Source organism: Cololabis saira, chromosome 12, assembly GCF_033807715.1.
Source record: "Cololabis saira isolate AMF1-May2022 chromosome 12, fColSai1.1, whole genome shotgun sequence".
Lineage (NCBI taxonomy): Eukaryota > Metazoa > Chordata > Actinopteri > Beloniformes > Belonidae > Cololabis > Cololabis saira.
In genome coordinates, this window is record NC_084598.1 from 30,592,996 (window position 1) to 30,605,560 (window position 12,565).

The window sequence follows — 12,565 nt, forward strand, 5'->3', positions numbered from 1 at the left end:
CGGGCGGGAACAGGCAGATAAAAAAAACACTGTGGGATCGGGATGTAGCCTAGCGACAAGATGGAAATCAATGACGTGGAAAATAACCTCAAACAAGGTCTTTACAAAACAAAGACAAGGCAATTCAGATATTTGGAGAAACTACGTTTAGTGTCTGTGGCGCATCTTGGAAGAGAGACCACGGGATCGGGACTGCAGTCGGTCAGCATCATTCTCTTCCTCCACAGCAATATAATGACCAAGTGATTCATTAGTGGGGAAGGTGGCTCAGTTGGTAGAGCGTTCGCCCATGAACCTGAAGGTCAGTGGCTCCTGTGTCCACAAAAGTGTCCTTGGGCAAGACACTGAATCCCCGGTTGCTCCCGGTTGTCAGGTTGTGTGGCAGCTCCGCTGACAACCGGTGTGTGAATGTCTACAGTGTAAAGCGCTTTGGGGCTGTAGGAGTACAGCTGGTAAGTGCTATATAAGTTTAAACCATTTACCATTTGTTAAATTAATGTTTCATTCGTTAACTTTGTTCATTTAATGTTATGTATTAGTGTTATTTGACATTAAATCAGATAGATTTGTCTCGGACAGTTCTCTTGGGACGGGAGAAGACACAACATAAAAAAAGTCTCTATTATTGTGCGGGCATGAATTCTCCGAATTTTGCGGGAGCGGGCGGGAGTGTAACACGCGTTATGGTTACGGGCGGTAATGGTCAGAAATGCAGCGGGAGCAGGGAGGAGCGGGATGAAGAAAACAGCAGGGCTCTAGTACACATCATCAGTACTCAGACAACAAGCCCTTTCTCTACTGTATGGGCCACAAAGCGTTCTGACCGGATATGTCTTTGTCGTGCAGACACAACACATATCTCCAGGAATGCACGGGCCAGAGGGAGCCCACGTACCAACTCAACATCCACGACACCAAACTGCTCTTCCTCCGCTTTGCTACCGAGCAGTCTTTCAGCGTGGACACGGGAGGCGGTGGTCGAGAGAGCAACATCCACCTCATTCCCTATGTCATCCACACTGTGCTCTATGTCCTCAACACGTATGTATTTTCATATTATTTTTCACAACATAAATCTGATAAGAGAAACAACTGGTTAGTCTGCATCATTGCTGGATCTTGCAGATTCGTAGCAGGTGTCTTCAGTTGAACTTTTCATGCATTATATTTTGCTGATTCTGTGTGTTAGTACAAGGGCTACGTCCCGAGAGGAGAAGAATCTGCAGAGTTTCCAGGAGCAGCCGTGTGAGAAGTGGGTGGAAAGCTCATATGATGTGGAAGGACCACACTACTTCACCATCCTGGGGATGCACGTCATGGCACCTGAACAGTGGAGGAGTTCACGGTTGTACTTCCTCAGAAGGCTCCTGGTTGCCGCACATGCCCGCAAGGTTTCTGCTGTCTTCACAAACAAGTACGGCACTTTTCCTTTTCCTGTTTGTTTCTTTGTTCAAAGCTTAAATCTATCAATGAGTATTCATAACCAAGATTTGGTTTCTTATGTCTTATCATCAGAGTAACAGATAAAACACCAAAGGAATATGCAGTCTACCGCTCACCTCTTCTCTTCTGGGGCCTGGTGGACCTTGTTTATGACATGTTCAGGGTAAATATCCAACAGAATTAAAAACCACAGTGCATGTTGATCTTTCAAAGGAATTTCATTTGAATTAAAATGGATAAATTCATATTTAGATGGAATACTGACATGAAAGCTACAGAAACTGACCACGGTGCCTGTCTTTACAGAAGGTTCCCACCAGCAACACCGAGGGGGGCTGGTCCTTCTCACTGGCAGAATATATCCGTCACAACGACATGCCCATCTACGAGGCCTCGGAGCGCGTGCTCAGGACCTTCCAGGATGAGCTCATGCCTGCTGAGTCCGTGTCAGAGTTCTTTGACGTTGTAGGTCAGTATACATGCACGCCGACAAAAAGTGTGATGATTGTTGTACTCGAAGGGGGAGGACATTTTGGAAGACGCTGCAAATTTCTAAAGACTCCGCTGAAAGATTTTACTTTTTCATCTTTGTTTTAGCTCTACTTTATTTTTAGCGACACTCGGTTCTTAATTGTTGCAGTGGTAAATTCTAAACTATTTATTTTTTATTTTTTTCAGGTCTCCTCTCTGAGATTCCAGATCCAGACCTCTTCCTACAGGATTTGTTGAACTCTTTGCCCTGATCCATCTGCACCTCTCTGACACACGATAGCCCTGCAATTAAAGTTGACACGTACCAGCTGAAAAACAACAAAATAATATCACTCTGTTTACACACTGGCACAGAGTGCACACAAATAGTATACACCATGCTTCCAATCCAACTCCCACCCCCATGTGACATCTCAAGAATTAGCTCTTAACAGAAATCTATATGTAGGCTGAATATTAAAAAAAAAAGAAGAAGAAGAGAAAAATCATCCATTTTTCTACTCAAGGTTGACGGACACCACACTGAAACTGAAACAGAAGTCACACTTTCCCCTACTGATTTAAAATGCTTCACTCTACACTTAAAGGCGACATCCATGTTTTCAGCAAGCTTGAAAGGAAAGTCAGCTGACCATTTAGAGACATTTTGTGTGTTTTCCAGTTTACAACCGTCACCATCAAGGCTGAAACTTCATTGTTCTGTTTTTCTTGGAGGGCTGAGAAAATTAAGTTATTCATGTCAAAATGACAATAATGTGGTTAATGAGTTAACTTGTAAATTATATTTTGGGGTGATCATAGTATTGGCTTTAACCCCTCATCCATGATATTGGGGTACAAAGTTAAGGTAAATTAAATATTTTGGTATGTGACCCACCACATTTAAGAGTGGCATTAGATTTTACCCATTTTTCCTTTTTTTGTTTGCTTTAAGTTTGTTTTTGGTCTTTTTTTTCCCCCCCTAAATGGCAGAAGGTCTCATGGTTGCAAGATCCTGCTCTTTCTCCGGGCTCGTGCTGTTTTGTCTACATTTGGGTTCTAACTGGATTTTGAGAGATGGACTGGGAAAAAAATGTAGTGTGAGAGTGTGTAATGTTTTGTTTTTATCTTCACAAGCAGAATGGGGAGAAGAACTGAACAAATTTTTGCTTTATTTACCATAAAGCTATGCCTTTTGAAGTAAATTTTGAACTAGTAAAAGATTCCATCTGTTGCTATGAAGTATTGTTTAAATTAATAATAAAACAAACTTGCATTGTATCCTACAACACTTTTCTTTGACTAATGGTTTTGTTGCAGTTTGGTTTCTGCCCAGCAGTGTGTTCATTTCTCCTGCCTCTCTGCACTTCTTAATTTACACTCCCTTTTCCCCCAGACTTGCTGATAAAACACACATCCGTTACCAGAGCAGATTTATGGGAAACAGGATAGATTTGACTTTCTCTCTTAACAGCTGATCGACTCTTTGACTTGCACATGACCAAAACGGTGTCATTGTACTTCAGAGTTGAATGCATGGTGTGAAGCTTCCCCAGGTTATTGTTGATTCGTCCGTTCCCGCTGCTACAATGTTGAACTGTTGCTGAATGTCTGCTTTTTGAATTTAGCCGATCATTAATAAAGTGTAATAATTTCAAATCTGATAAAGGGCAGCCTCTTCTGTTTTTATGCTCTTCACATTTTTTGAAAAAAACACTGTTTGCCAAATACATCTTACCTTCTACCAGTATCTGAAAATGCTTATAAAATACAAATATTTGAAATACATTTTCAAAAGTTTACTTATTTCCCTTTTTATATTGGAGCAGAATGACTGCTGTTATTATTAGCGTGGAATGATTCATTCATCAGTTTCATTTGAAGTATTTGAAGCGTCACTTGCTCTCCTGGGTTATCGCAAATTTTTCCCTGATTTGCCAAGCCTATAATCATGACTTTTACCAGCAGATAAACACACAACATGCCTTAACGAGAGTGATAAACAGCAGCATTTGTTCTTGGTACCAGCTGTTAGGCTGCAACTAACTGTCTATGAGTACCCTGCAACAAAGTTCTGTGCGTGCGCCTGCATTTTAAAGGGTAATGGAAATATTCTTCTGATAAAAAGTGTTTGAGGACTGAAAAAATCTTCAGTAGATCCTAAATGCATTATCGGGCGACCACCGCTAGAGGGCAGTATAAACCATGGATTAGGAGGTCAGTACTTACAAATTCAAATGAAATGAAATTTAAAAATACTTAAATCCCCAAAGCTATTTTAGTAAAAACGATTTAATGAAACACAAAGTTAAACAAATAGAACATTTCTGTTCTAACTTTTGACTAGAAAAACCTGTCCAAAATGTTTACAATACTGATGTTAGAAAATCCTTTCTTACACAGTGTTTAAATGATATCAGTTTATTTAAAACGACACATGATGGCTCATATTGCACCTTTTTCAATTCAGGCTTTTTATACATAACAATGTCTCAAACATTTACTGAAAATATGCTCTAGCATAAACATTAACCTTTTATACAAAGGAATATGGCTTTCACTTTAACGATAACATGGTCATTTTGACCAATTCTAAAAGGATCACAGGCATGACATGCACTTTTAAAGACTATTTGTGGACCAGAAAGATCACATTCATCTTTTCTATAGTCAACACTTAACCTGAGGTTTAAAACAGAAAAAATCAACTTCATAAAGTTATAAAGCGGTGTGTTTATAATGTCTTTTTGGCTGTCCACCTGAGAAGTCTTTTCCAAGGCAAGGCATTCAAAATTGAAGGCTTTGTCCCAGGTATCTTATTGTTCCCACTGTCTGTGTTATCCTGTCATCACTGGCAGCATAACGGTGCCACATCCTCAGCAGGCGACTGAAATAGTCTCATGGCCTCTCTGGATGATTTGGTGTAGCCGTTATGGAAAATGATGGCCTTCTTGACCGTGAAGAAGGAGACTGTCTTGTCCCACATGTCTGCAGTGCTCATCCCAGTGTGGGCTTGGCTCTCCAGAGTTGACCGGAGCATCACAGCTCTGTCTGTGCACTTCCTTTCCAAAATGCTCATCTTACACATGCTGAAGAGAAAAAATGAATAAATGCATCAGACTTTAATTTAGCAGTTTCACTATGACTTTTCACACAAAGAATCCTGAAGATCAAACTTAAGTAATATCTTGGAGTTGAACTTAACAGCCAGAATGAAGTTGAATCTTGCTTACGTTGTTTGCTGATTCCTCATGATGGATGCCGTCTGATGTCTCTCTTAGGCCCTTCTGCTGTGCAAGAGGCACACAGGGTTGTGACTTTCCCCAACAAGACCTCCCTCGTTTATATACTTATGCCAACTTTCCCATCAATTTGATGTGATGTTGGTTCTCACAGTGTTTGGCCAATCACAAAGCGGCATTTCCACAATAGAATATGAGTGAATCGGTTCAATTCATTGGGGGTACAATGGCCCCAATCCAAACAAACAGGTGGGAGGGGACCTTTGCCAGCCACCCTCAACAATGACGGAGAAGTTCTTGTTATTGTCTTGATAGAGAGTGATATGTGGTGGGAATGTGGAGAGAAACATCTGCTTGAGGACAAGTGGCTTCACTGAACAACTTATATGAGGAAAGAGATGTTAAGTGAGTGTTTCGGGGCCTGAGGTTTCAGTGGGGTTAGATATGAAATATGTTAAGAAAAAAAACATCTTTGTCTAGGAATGGCTACATTAAAATACAATATAGTAACAGTTTTTGTGTATTTGTACTTTTTTTTTTTTTTTCATAGCTTAACATAATTTTTTTCTTAGGTTCTTTTTTTTCCTCCAGCGGTGCTATAATGTCAGTGTTCACATTTTTTAAATTTAGTTTCCTCTTTATTTCACAAACAAATCATATGTTGTTTTTTTCTTTACGCAATTTCTGAAAAAAACATTATCACTTTAGCCAGAAAAGTTCCCAGCCTCCACACAAACGCACACCCACACACTCCTTACATTTTCTTATTTAACTTTCTCTGTTTCAGTCGCTCCAATTCTCACGGTGAGCGTCTCCTTGCTTGATTGGCCCACAAAAAGCATACAATCCATCCAGATGGTGTGCCTGGAAGCCCTGTTGACAACCCTGTCTTCCTGGGTGTGTGTGCGTGTGTTGTGAGAGGGTGGCGGTGGGGGGGTCGGTCACTCTGTCTTTGTTGGATGGGGCACACTTCCTTTGTGCAGCCGCCCTCAGAGTCATTAACACTGAAGTGTGGGAAGCCTGGGACCACAGCGGCTCCCACGTTCCGCACAGACAGGAAAGGAGCGTGTGACTGAGACGTGGCCAGCGGCAGGCTCCTCAGCCAGCTGTGTGTGTGTGTTTGTATGGGTATGTGAAAGTCTGCCTGATGTGTGGAAGCATGCTGGAAGTGTGAAACCCAACAAGTGAAGCATGCTTCTCCTCCACACTTGACATCAATTGGTGAACTTGTGGTCTAAAAGGATTCAATTTAAAAGTTCTGTTTTACTTTTATAGCTGCAAATCACAAGATAGATGATCCCATAGGATTTTACATAGGTAGCAATATTAAACATAGTGTGCAGGTTGTTGGGGCCTTCAGCCAAGAAATATATGTGGAAATAAAGAACTGAGAGGAAAAAAAACACAAACTACAAGAGTGAAGACATAATACAATACAGTGCAATAGGAACATGAATGCATGGAGAGAGAAACAGGGCACAGAGCCTATAGCCAGAGCTTTTAACAACATAACTAATGGATGCAATAATGCCACTAGTAGCTTTTACCAAAGAGAAAGTCTTAATCATAATCTTACAAGTCGGTTATATACCTGTTAAACATAAACTGACAGCTGTTCAAAAAGAGAAAAGAAGACTGTGATTCACTTTCTGCACCTAGAAACTTGAAGAACCAGAATAAACCTGCTGTCAGAGTGAAGTGCTGTGTGGGGTAACAATGCAATGTGAGGTCTTCCATTCACCACACTTTATTTGTATAGTGCTTATTCTCAACAGTCATCTTAAGGCATTTTATGCAGAAATAAAACAAGATAAATACAGTCCAGTTAAATACACTCCTCAACAATCCATCCATCCATCCATCCATCATAGATCAGGTTATAAGGAGAGTCTCATACCTCCCTTTCCCTGGACACTTCATGCCCTTCCAGTATTTTAAATTCAGTCCAGTTCATGCCAACTGAGTCCAAATTTAGTGCTTAATAATTCAATACCTAAAAAAGCAGAAGTTTAAAATAAATGCATCCTTCTCTTTATTTCTTTCAATCTCCATAACATATCAATTATTGTTTACTGTAAGTTTTTATTGAGCCCTCTCTTAGAAAATGTTGGTTGGATGAGCCAAAACTGCAAACAAAACTCATCTATTTATTTATTTTTTATTTTTTTTAACTCAAACAGGTTTGACTTAAGGTTCAACACATGGAGAAAAAGCTCCTTCTCATTTCAGTTCTAAGACGTCTCAACTGTTGCACAGCTCTGCGCGGGAAGGCTGCCACTTCAAACAGGTGGAAGTGGCTTCGTGTTGGTCTTTTCTAGCATTTGGCCCAATGTAACACCCACGTGTGCCTTGTGGCGGAGGCACTTTGTCTTCAATTACACGGTGCTGGAGATGACATGAGACACCGGCATGCTTCCCTCCGGGGTCACCACTTTCCCATATCAGCACAAGCGTTGGGTCAGTCTCCGGGCTCCAGCCCCTCCACCCCTCCCTGCCCACTCCACCCAGGGCTCATTCTCTCGCAGTCTATTCCTCCACCTGCTCCCCAGAGGCATACTCATTGTCCCCGTGGCTATAAACACTTCATTGAGCATGTGGCAGCCCCGCGTTCACCAAAGCCCTTCCCATCACTCTCATTGGCCCAGGGACTGTGAGAAACTCGAACAAGCCAAAGACTCACACATTCATATGGAGATTTGGGGGTATAAATACAGGCCAGAGGCAGTGGAGACCACAGCTCAGACTCAACTGGCTCTTCAAACCGAGCACAAGCGCTCTAACTCTAACTCTACAGCAATGGCACCCACTGTTTTTGGACAAGCAACCAAGGAGCACCTGGCCCCAGCTCACAAGGTAAACTTCTTTTCCATTAAAGTCGTGTACTTTCTTGACTTCTCATAATAAGAAATTGCATTTAAAAAATATTCAAGTGGTCCTAAAATATTTTTATTTTCACCCTTTTCCAGCTGAGAAAGCCCATGGTGGAGAAACTGCGCCGAGACCGCATCAACACCAGCATCGAGCAGCTGAAATCCCTGCTGGGTCCCGAGTTCCTCAGGCAGCAGCCCGACTCTAAGCAAGAAAAGGCCGACATCCTGGAGATGGCCGTGTTTTATTTGAGAAGCTGGCAGCAGCAGAGGCAGCAGCAGCAGCAGATCCGGCTGAGCTCTGGTCTGCTGGTGGCCGGTGACGGCTACTCCCACTGCGTCCAGGAGGCCGTCAGCTTCCTGTCCCACTGCGAGGTCCAAACACAGGCCCACAGGCGGCTGCTCAGCCACTTCCAGGGCCTGCAGACATCCAGTGGCTGCAACCCCTCGCCTCCTGGTTCCCCTGCCCATCGGGTCAGCTCCAGCAAGGGTGTGGGTCAGGGTGGCAGCACTCTGTGGAGGCCCTGGTAGGAAGAAGCCCGCGTCACCTTCGCACGGAGAAAGAACTACGTCTGTGAACGTCATGGACAAGACCCGTTGAAAATTCACTGAAATCTGTTTCTGTTTGCTTTAGCAGGATATCAGTGTTGCTGATTTGTAGTTTGGCATAATTGGCACAATGTGCCAGTATTTCCGAGGAAAGCTTTTACACATTATGTGCACCATGTGTAGAGCCGTTGGAAATGTTATTTATCAGAGTTCTTACTCTGTGATTTTGTTTACTGTTTCCTGTGGGGAAAATTAACCCTCAGTTCCTGTTTGTTTTACAAACATCAGTTTATTATATTTACCACATTGGTTTTAAACTATATCTGAGGCACTCTATGATGTGTTTAAGGTCTATCTTTGATACTGTGTATCACCGACTGAGATGTCTCTTCAGCTTTTTGTTGATTATTCAAAAAGAACCATAAAAGGATCCCATGGATCCACCTTTACTGTAAATCCTATTAGGATTATTCTTCACGGTTTATGATGACTATGTAACCACTATTTGGCGTATGTGTGAATAAGACTCATTTACTGCTATACCGTGTTATGTGTCCACTTGTGATGTTGGTATTATATGTTTTTCATCTTCTGATGAATTCCTTTTATAAAGGCATGTTACACTGACGTCAGTCTTTAGTAAAAGACTATCCTGTATTGCTTCCTTGAGAAGTTTGCCTTTTGTAAAAAAATAAAAATAAAACTTCCCATGAAGTTTTTCAAGCATTCACCGTGGTTGGCTTTACTCTCTTTTATTTGTATTTATTTTCAAAGTCTGCACATTGGATGGATGACAGAAAATTAAACCCATTCAAAGCACAAGGTTAGGAAATAATTTAATCAGATTCATTCACACCAGCACACTCAATGAGCATCAGTTTTGTTGAAGTCTGAATATGAATCAAAGGTTTGGCTCATATAGAGGATTAGTTTTTTATGGGAAATAGTTAACATTTGTCAGTTTATCAGGTCAGGATGGTTAACTGTACATGTTAACCTTTAGGCTTTCACAGCTCCAACAACACTCAGTGTGTTCACAGTTTCTCAGTGAAATATTAGTTTTTTTGGTTTATATACACACAGTCAAGAAATGAGAGAAATAATCTTGAGTTTAAACAGACTGAATGGTAACTTGAGTTAAATATCTGTCCACTTTATTAAAAGTAGGACAATCCACCACTTTACAGGTTATTTTTTAAATTTTTGGTTCAATTTTTTTAATTATTTTTTTTATTCCACATTAAAATGTTATTAGAGCTGTGCATTGAAAGTTTTCATTCATAAGTTTTGAAACACATTTTACTGATTTTCATTCGAGCAAATATTTGACTTAACTTTAGATCATTTTAACGTTTTTTATTCTCTTGATCAACTATTTCCCACTGGGATTATAAACATCTCATCTGATGTAACCTTGGGGAGCAGGTGCTTAAAAAAGCTGAGAAACTGGGTAGGGTGATGCCCCTGAAGGTCACATGTCCTGTCGCGGTGGTCATGGTGTGTTGTCTATCGTGCTTGAATTATATCTCAAGTGCACCTTAAGTCTTTCACAACTATTTGTGTGTGTGCAAAAAGTTGTGGAGAATGTGGCATGCCCGGGACTTTCTCAGGGTCTAGTTTGCCAGGCCAGATGGTCTGGCTGAAGCTGCCCTCCCTCCCCTTCAACAGGAGATCAAACACCGTAGCTAATGTGATGTGTAACAAGACACACTTCTATTCTCCCCATCCTGGGACCAGTGAATAGCCGCAGAGTGTGGGAAACGGGAGATACCACACTCACAGAGAGATGGCTGACGGGAAGCAGCACTGCGCTGCTGCAGGTCTGAGCAGTGGCCGAGACTTTATGGCAGGAATTCAGGGCTCTCAGGCGGCTGGTGGGAGGGGAACTCATCTTCCCACACACTTGTAGACAAAGACCCCTGCAGCCATGTAGCGCACACTTACTTTAGGGGGAGGCACAAATTCACACAAACATGTCAGCACAGATAGTAAAGCTAAGCGTGAATGTGACTGGACAGGCACTTACCCTCATTTCAAAATGTACAATGAATACAAAGCTTCTGTAGACTGAAGCGAAAAGGGGAGATGTAGGGAGCAAATTTAGTTTCGGGGGTGTGTATGTTTAATCTACTACTACTGTGTGATGCAGGTGCATTGATGGTAATTTTGAACAACAAATATGGCACCAAGATATAAAGCCTTCATAAATCTACCTGTGAATCTTACACTGCTATGAAAGTAGTTTCGTGGAGGGACATTTTAGTTTTATAACAACCTTCATTTAGTACATTTTAAATAGTAAGATGTAATATGGTCTTAAGTAGTCACTAGTTTATCAGGCACCTGTTGTGCATGAGTTTACTTAAAGCTCCAATCCCCTGATTCAAAAGAGAAACATTTGTTTTTGCAATTTACTACTGATGCTTTTGAAAGGGTGGAAATACTTGTCAACACAGACCAAAGCCACTCAGAGCCTTCTGAACCAGGCGATGAAGCCAGTGGACTTGATTTTTCCCAGATGGGCCAGGACAGTTTCTGTTTGTCCTGCAACAGGAGATCACTTAACATTCCCTATGGAGGTCGGAGGACCGACATGGCTTTTGTAGCTCATTTACCCTGGTATCAGGGGCTTGTGGGAAACCGAGATGATGGGACTCCTCACACTGAAGCTGCAGAGCCAGCTTCACATCTGGGGCTCAGAGGTGCACCGGTGGGACTCTCTCCATCCCATTTACTTGATGCTAATTTGACATGTTCATTTGCAGCAGACCCTCAGGGGAAATCAGACAAGAGATCATGATTATAAGATGTCTACAGTTGATCCAGCAGTGTGCAATGAAAAATAAATAAAAGTGAAATATATTTTTTCTTACATTAGTAATTCTCTATACTTTGAAGGGATTAGCCTATGTCTTTTTAGATTATAATTTTTTTCTATCATTTTTCTATCACTATCTTTTTTCTATCATATGGCTAAATATATAATTCAATGCCTAAAAAACTGGTTGAATTTTTTTAAATGTAGAATTTTTAACAATGTTATCTTCAAGATTTACGATCACTTGTGTATGTGCAGCTCTCGAGGCCTAACCTCGCTTGTGCTGATATCTCAGTGTTTTGTTAAACAAACACTTTCCATTATAGCCACACTTCTCCATCCTGGTATCATCTGACACTGCTGCTAAAGGCTGATCCGGATATATTTTTCAACTTTAAGCTGCATTGCCATGTTCATTTTAGAGAGAAGAGGTTATCATAGTGTTTGTCTAATTGTTTGTAACTGTAACAATTATCCAGTTGTAACATTTAATTTTAACACACTAACGAGTGTCTTTCAAGCTTATTAGCTGATTAATGCTAAATAATGCACCTACCTGCACTAACTAATTCTAACAAGCTGTAGCTGTTACTGTAGCTACGTGCATCTTTGATTTTAAAATTCAACATGCTAATGTCTTACGAGCCTTCTTGCGCTAACTTATGCACCTACTTCTGACAATGCTGACATATGCTAACAAGCCATGCTTTTGCAGTATTTATCTAAATGTACTGTTATAATTTTAAATGGTAATTGATGCCTTACAAGCCTACATGCACGTTACAAACTAATGATGAACTAATGCACCTACCAAACATCTAACATGCCAACTTATGCCTTAAAAGTCTACATGTGACTTAATGCTCACCTGTGCTAATTAATATTAGTTATTGCAAACAGGCCATATTTGTGCAGTCTTTTTAATTATACTGTCATGAATTTTACCTTTTAACATGCTAATAGTCCCTTAGAGTCTGAGATGTAGCTGCTGATCTTGGGTTGAGCATGCTGAGATCACTGAAAACTGTCTTGAATGTTCAATTTCATTGAAGCCAGGATGACACTGCTGTGTTGTCCAACAGGTCATATGGATCAATGTTACTGAGCTCAAGGCATTTCACAAAATGCTGCTGCTTGGCAGAGGTATTTAAGTTCTCCCAGTTGAGCGCCTTTCC

At 41.1% G+C, this 12,565-nt stretch overlaps 2 protein-coding genes across 9 annotated transcripts in view; both read left to right on the forward strand.

The window, feature by feature from the left end:
• Positions 1-3,596, forward strand: part of ubr4 (ubiquitin protein ligase E3 component n-recognin 4) — a 64,533-nt gene extending 60,937 nt beyond the window's left edge. For 5 of the 8 annotated variants that reach the window (XM_061736537.1, XM_061736538.1, XM_061736542.1 and 2 more), the window contains 5 exons: positions 847-1,041; positions 1,190-1,414; positions 1,516-1,606; positions 1,750-1,912; positions 2,122-3,596. In XM_061736537.1, the coding sequence (XP_061592521.1) occupies positions 847-1,041; positions 1,190-1,414; positions 1,516-1,606; positions 1,750-1,912; positions 2,122-2,186 (739 nt within the window). In that variant the 3' untranslated portion in view covers positions 2,187-3,596. The remainder of the gene's footprint in view (positions 1-846; positions 1,042-1,189; positions 1,415-1,515; positions 1,607-1,749; positions 1,913-2,121) is intronic. The other 3 variants (XM_061736545.1, XM_061736546.1, XM_061736541.1) reach the window with 2 other exon arrangements.
• Positions 3,597-7,905: 4,309 nt separating this feature from the next.
• On the forward strand, positions 7,906-9,223 carry LOC133456526 (transcription factor HES-5-like). Its single transcript, XM_061735021.1, has 2 exons — positions 7,906-8,009; positions 8,123-9,223. The coding sequence occupies exons 1-2, from the start codon at positions 7,953-7,955 to the stop codon at positions 8,552-8,554; spliced, it is 489 nt and encodes a 162-aa protein (XP_061591005.1). The 5' UTR covers positions 7,906-7,952; the 3' UTR covers positions 8,555-9,223.
• Positions 9,224-12,565: the final 3,342 nt, after the last annotated feature.

Excerpts from the sequence above, each read along its gene's own strand:
- LOC133456526 (XM_061735021.1), top strand. The coding sequence starts at position 7,953 with ATGGCACCCACTGTTTTTGGACAAGCAACCAAGGAGCACCTGGCCCCA. Across the intron at positions 8,010-8,122 it reads ACCTGGCCCCAGCTCACAAG|CTGAGAAAGCCCATGGTGGA; the intron begins GTAAACTTCTTT and ends ACCCTTTTCCAG.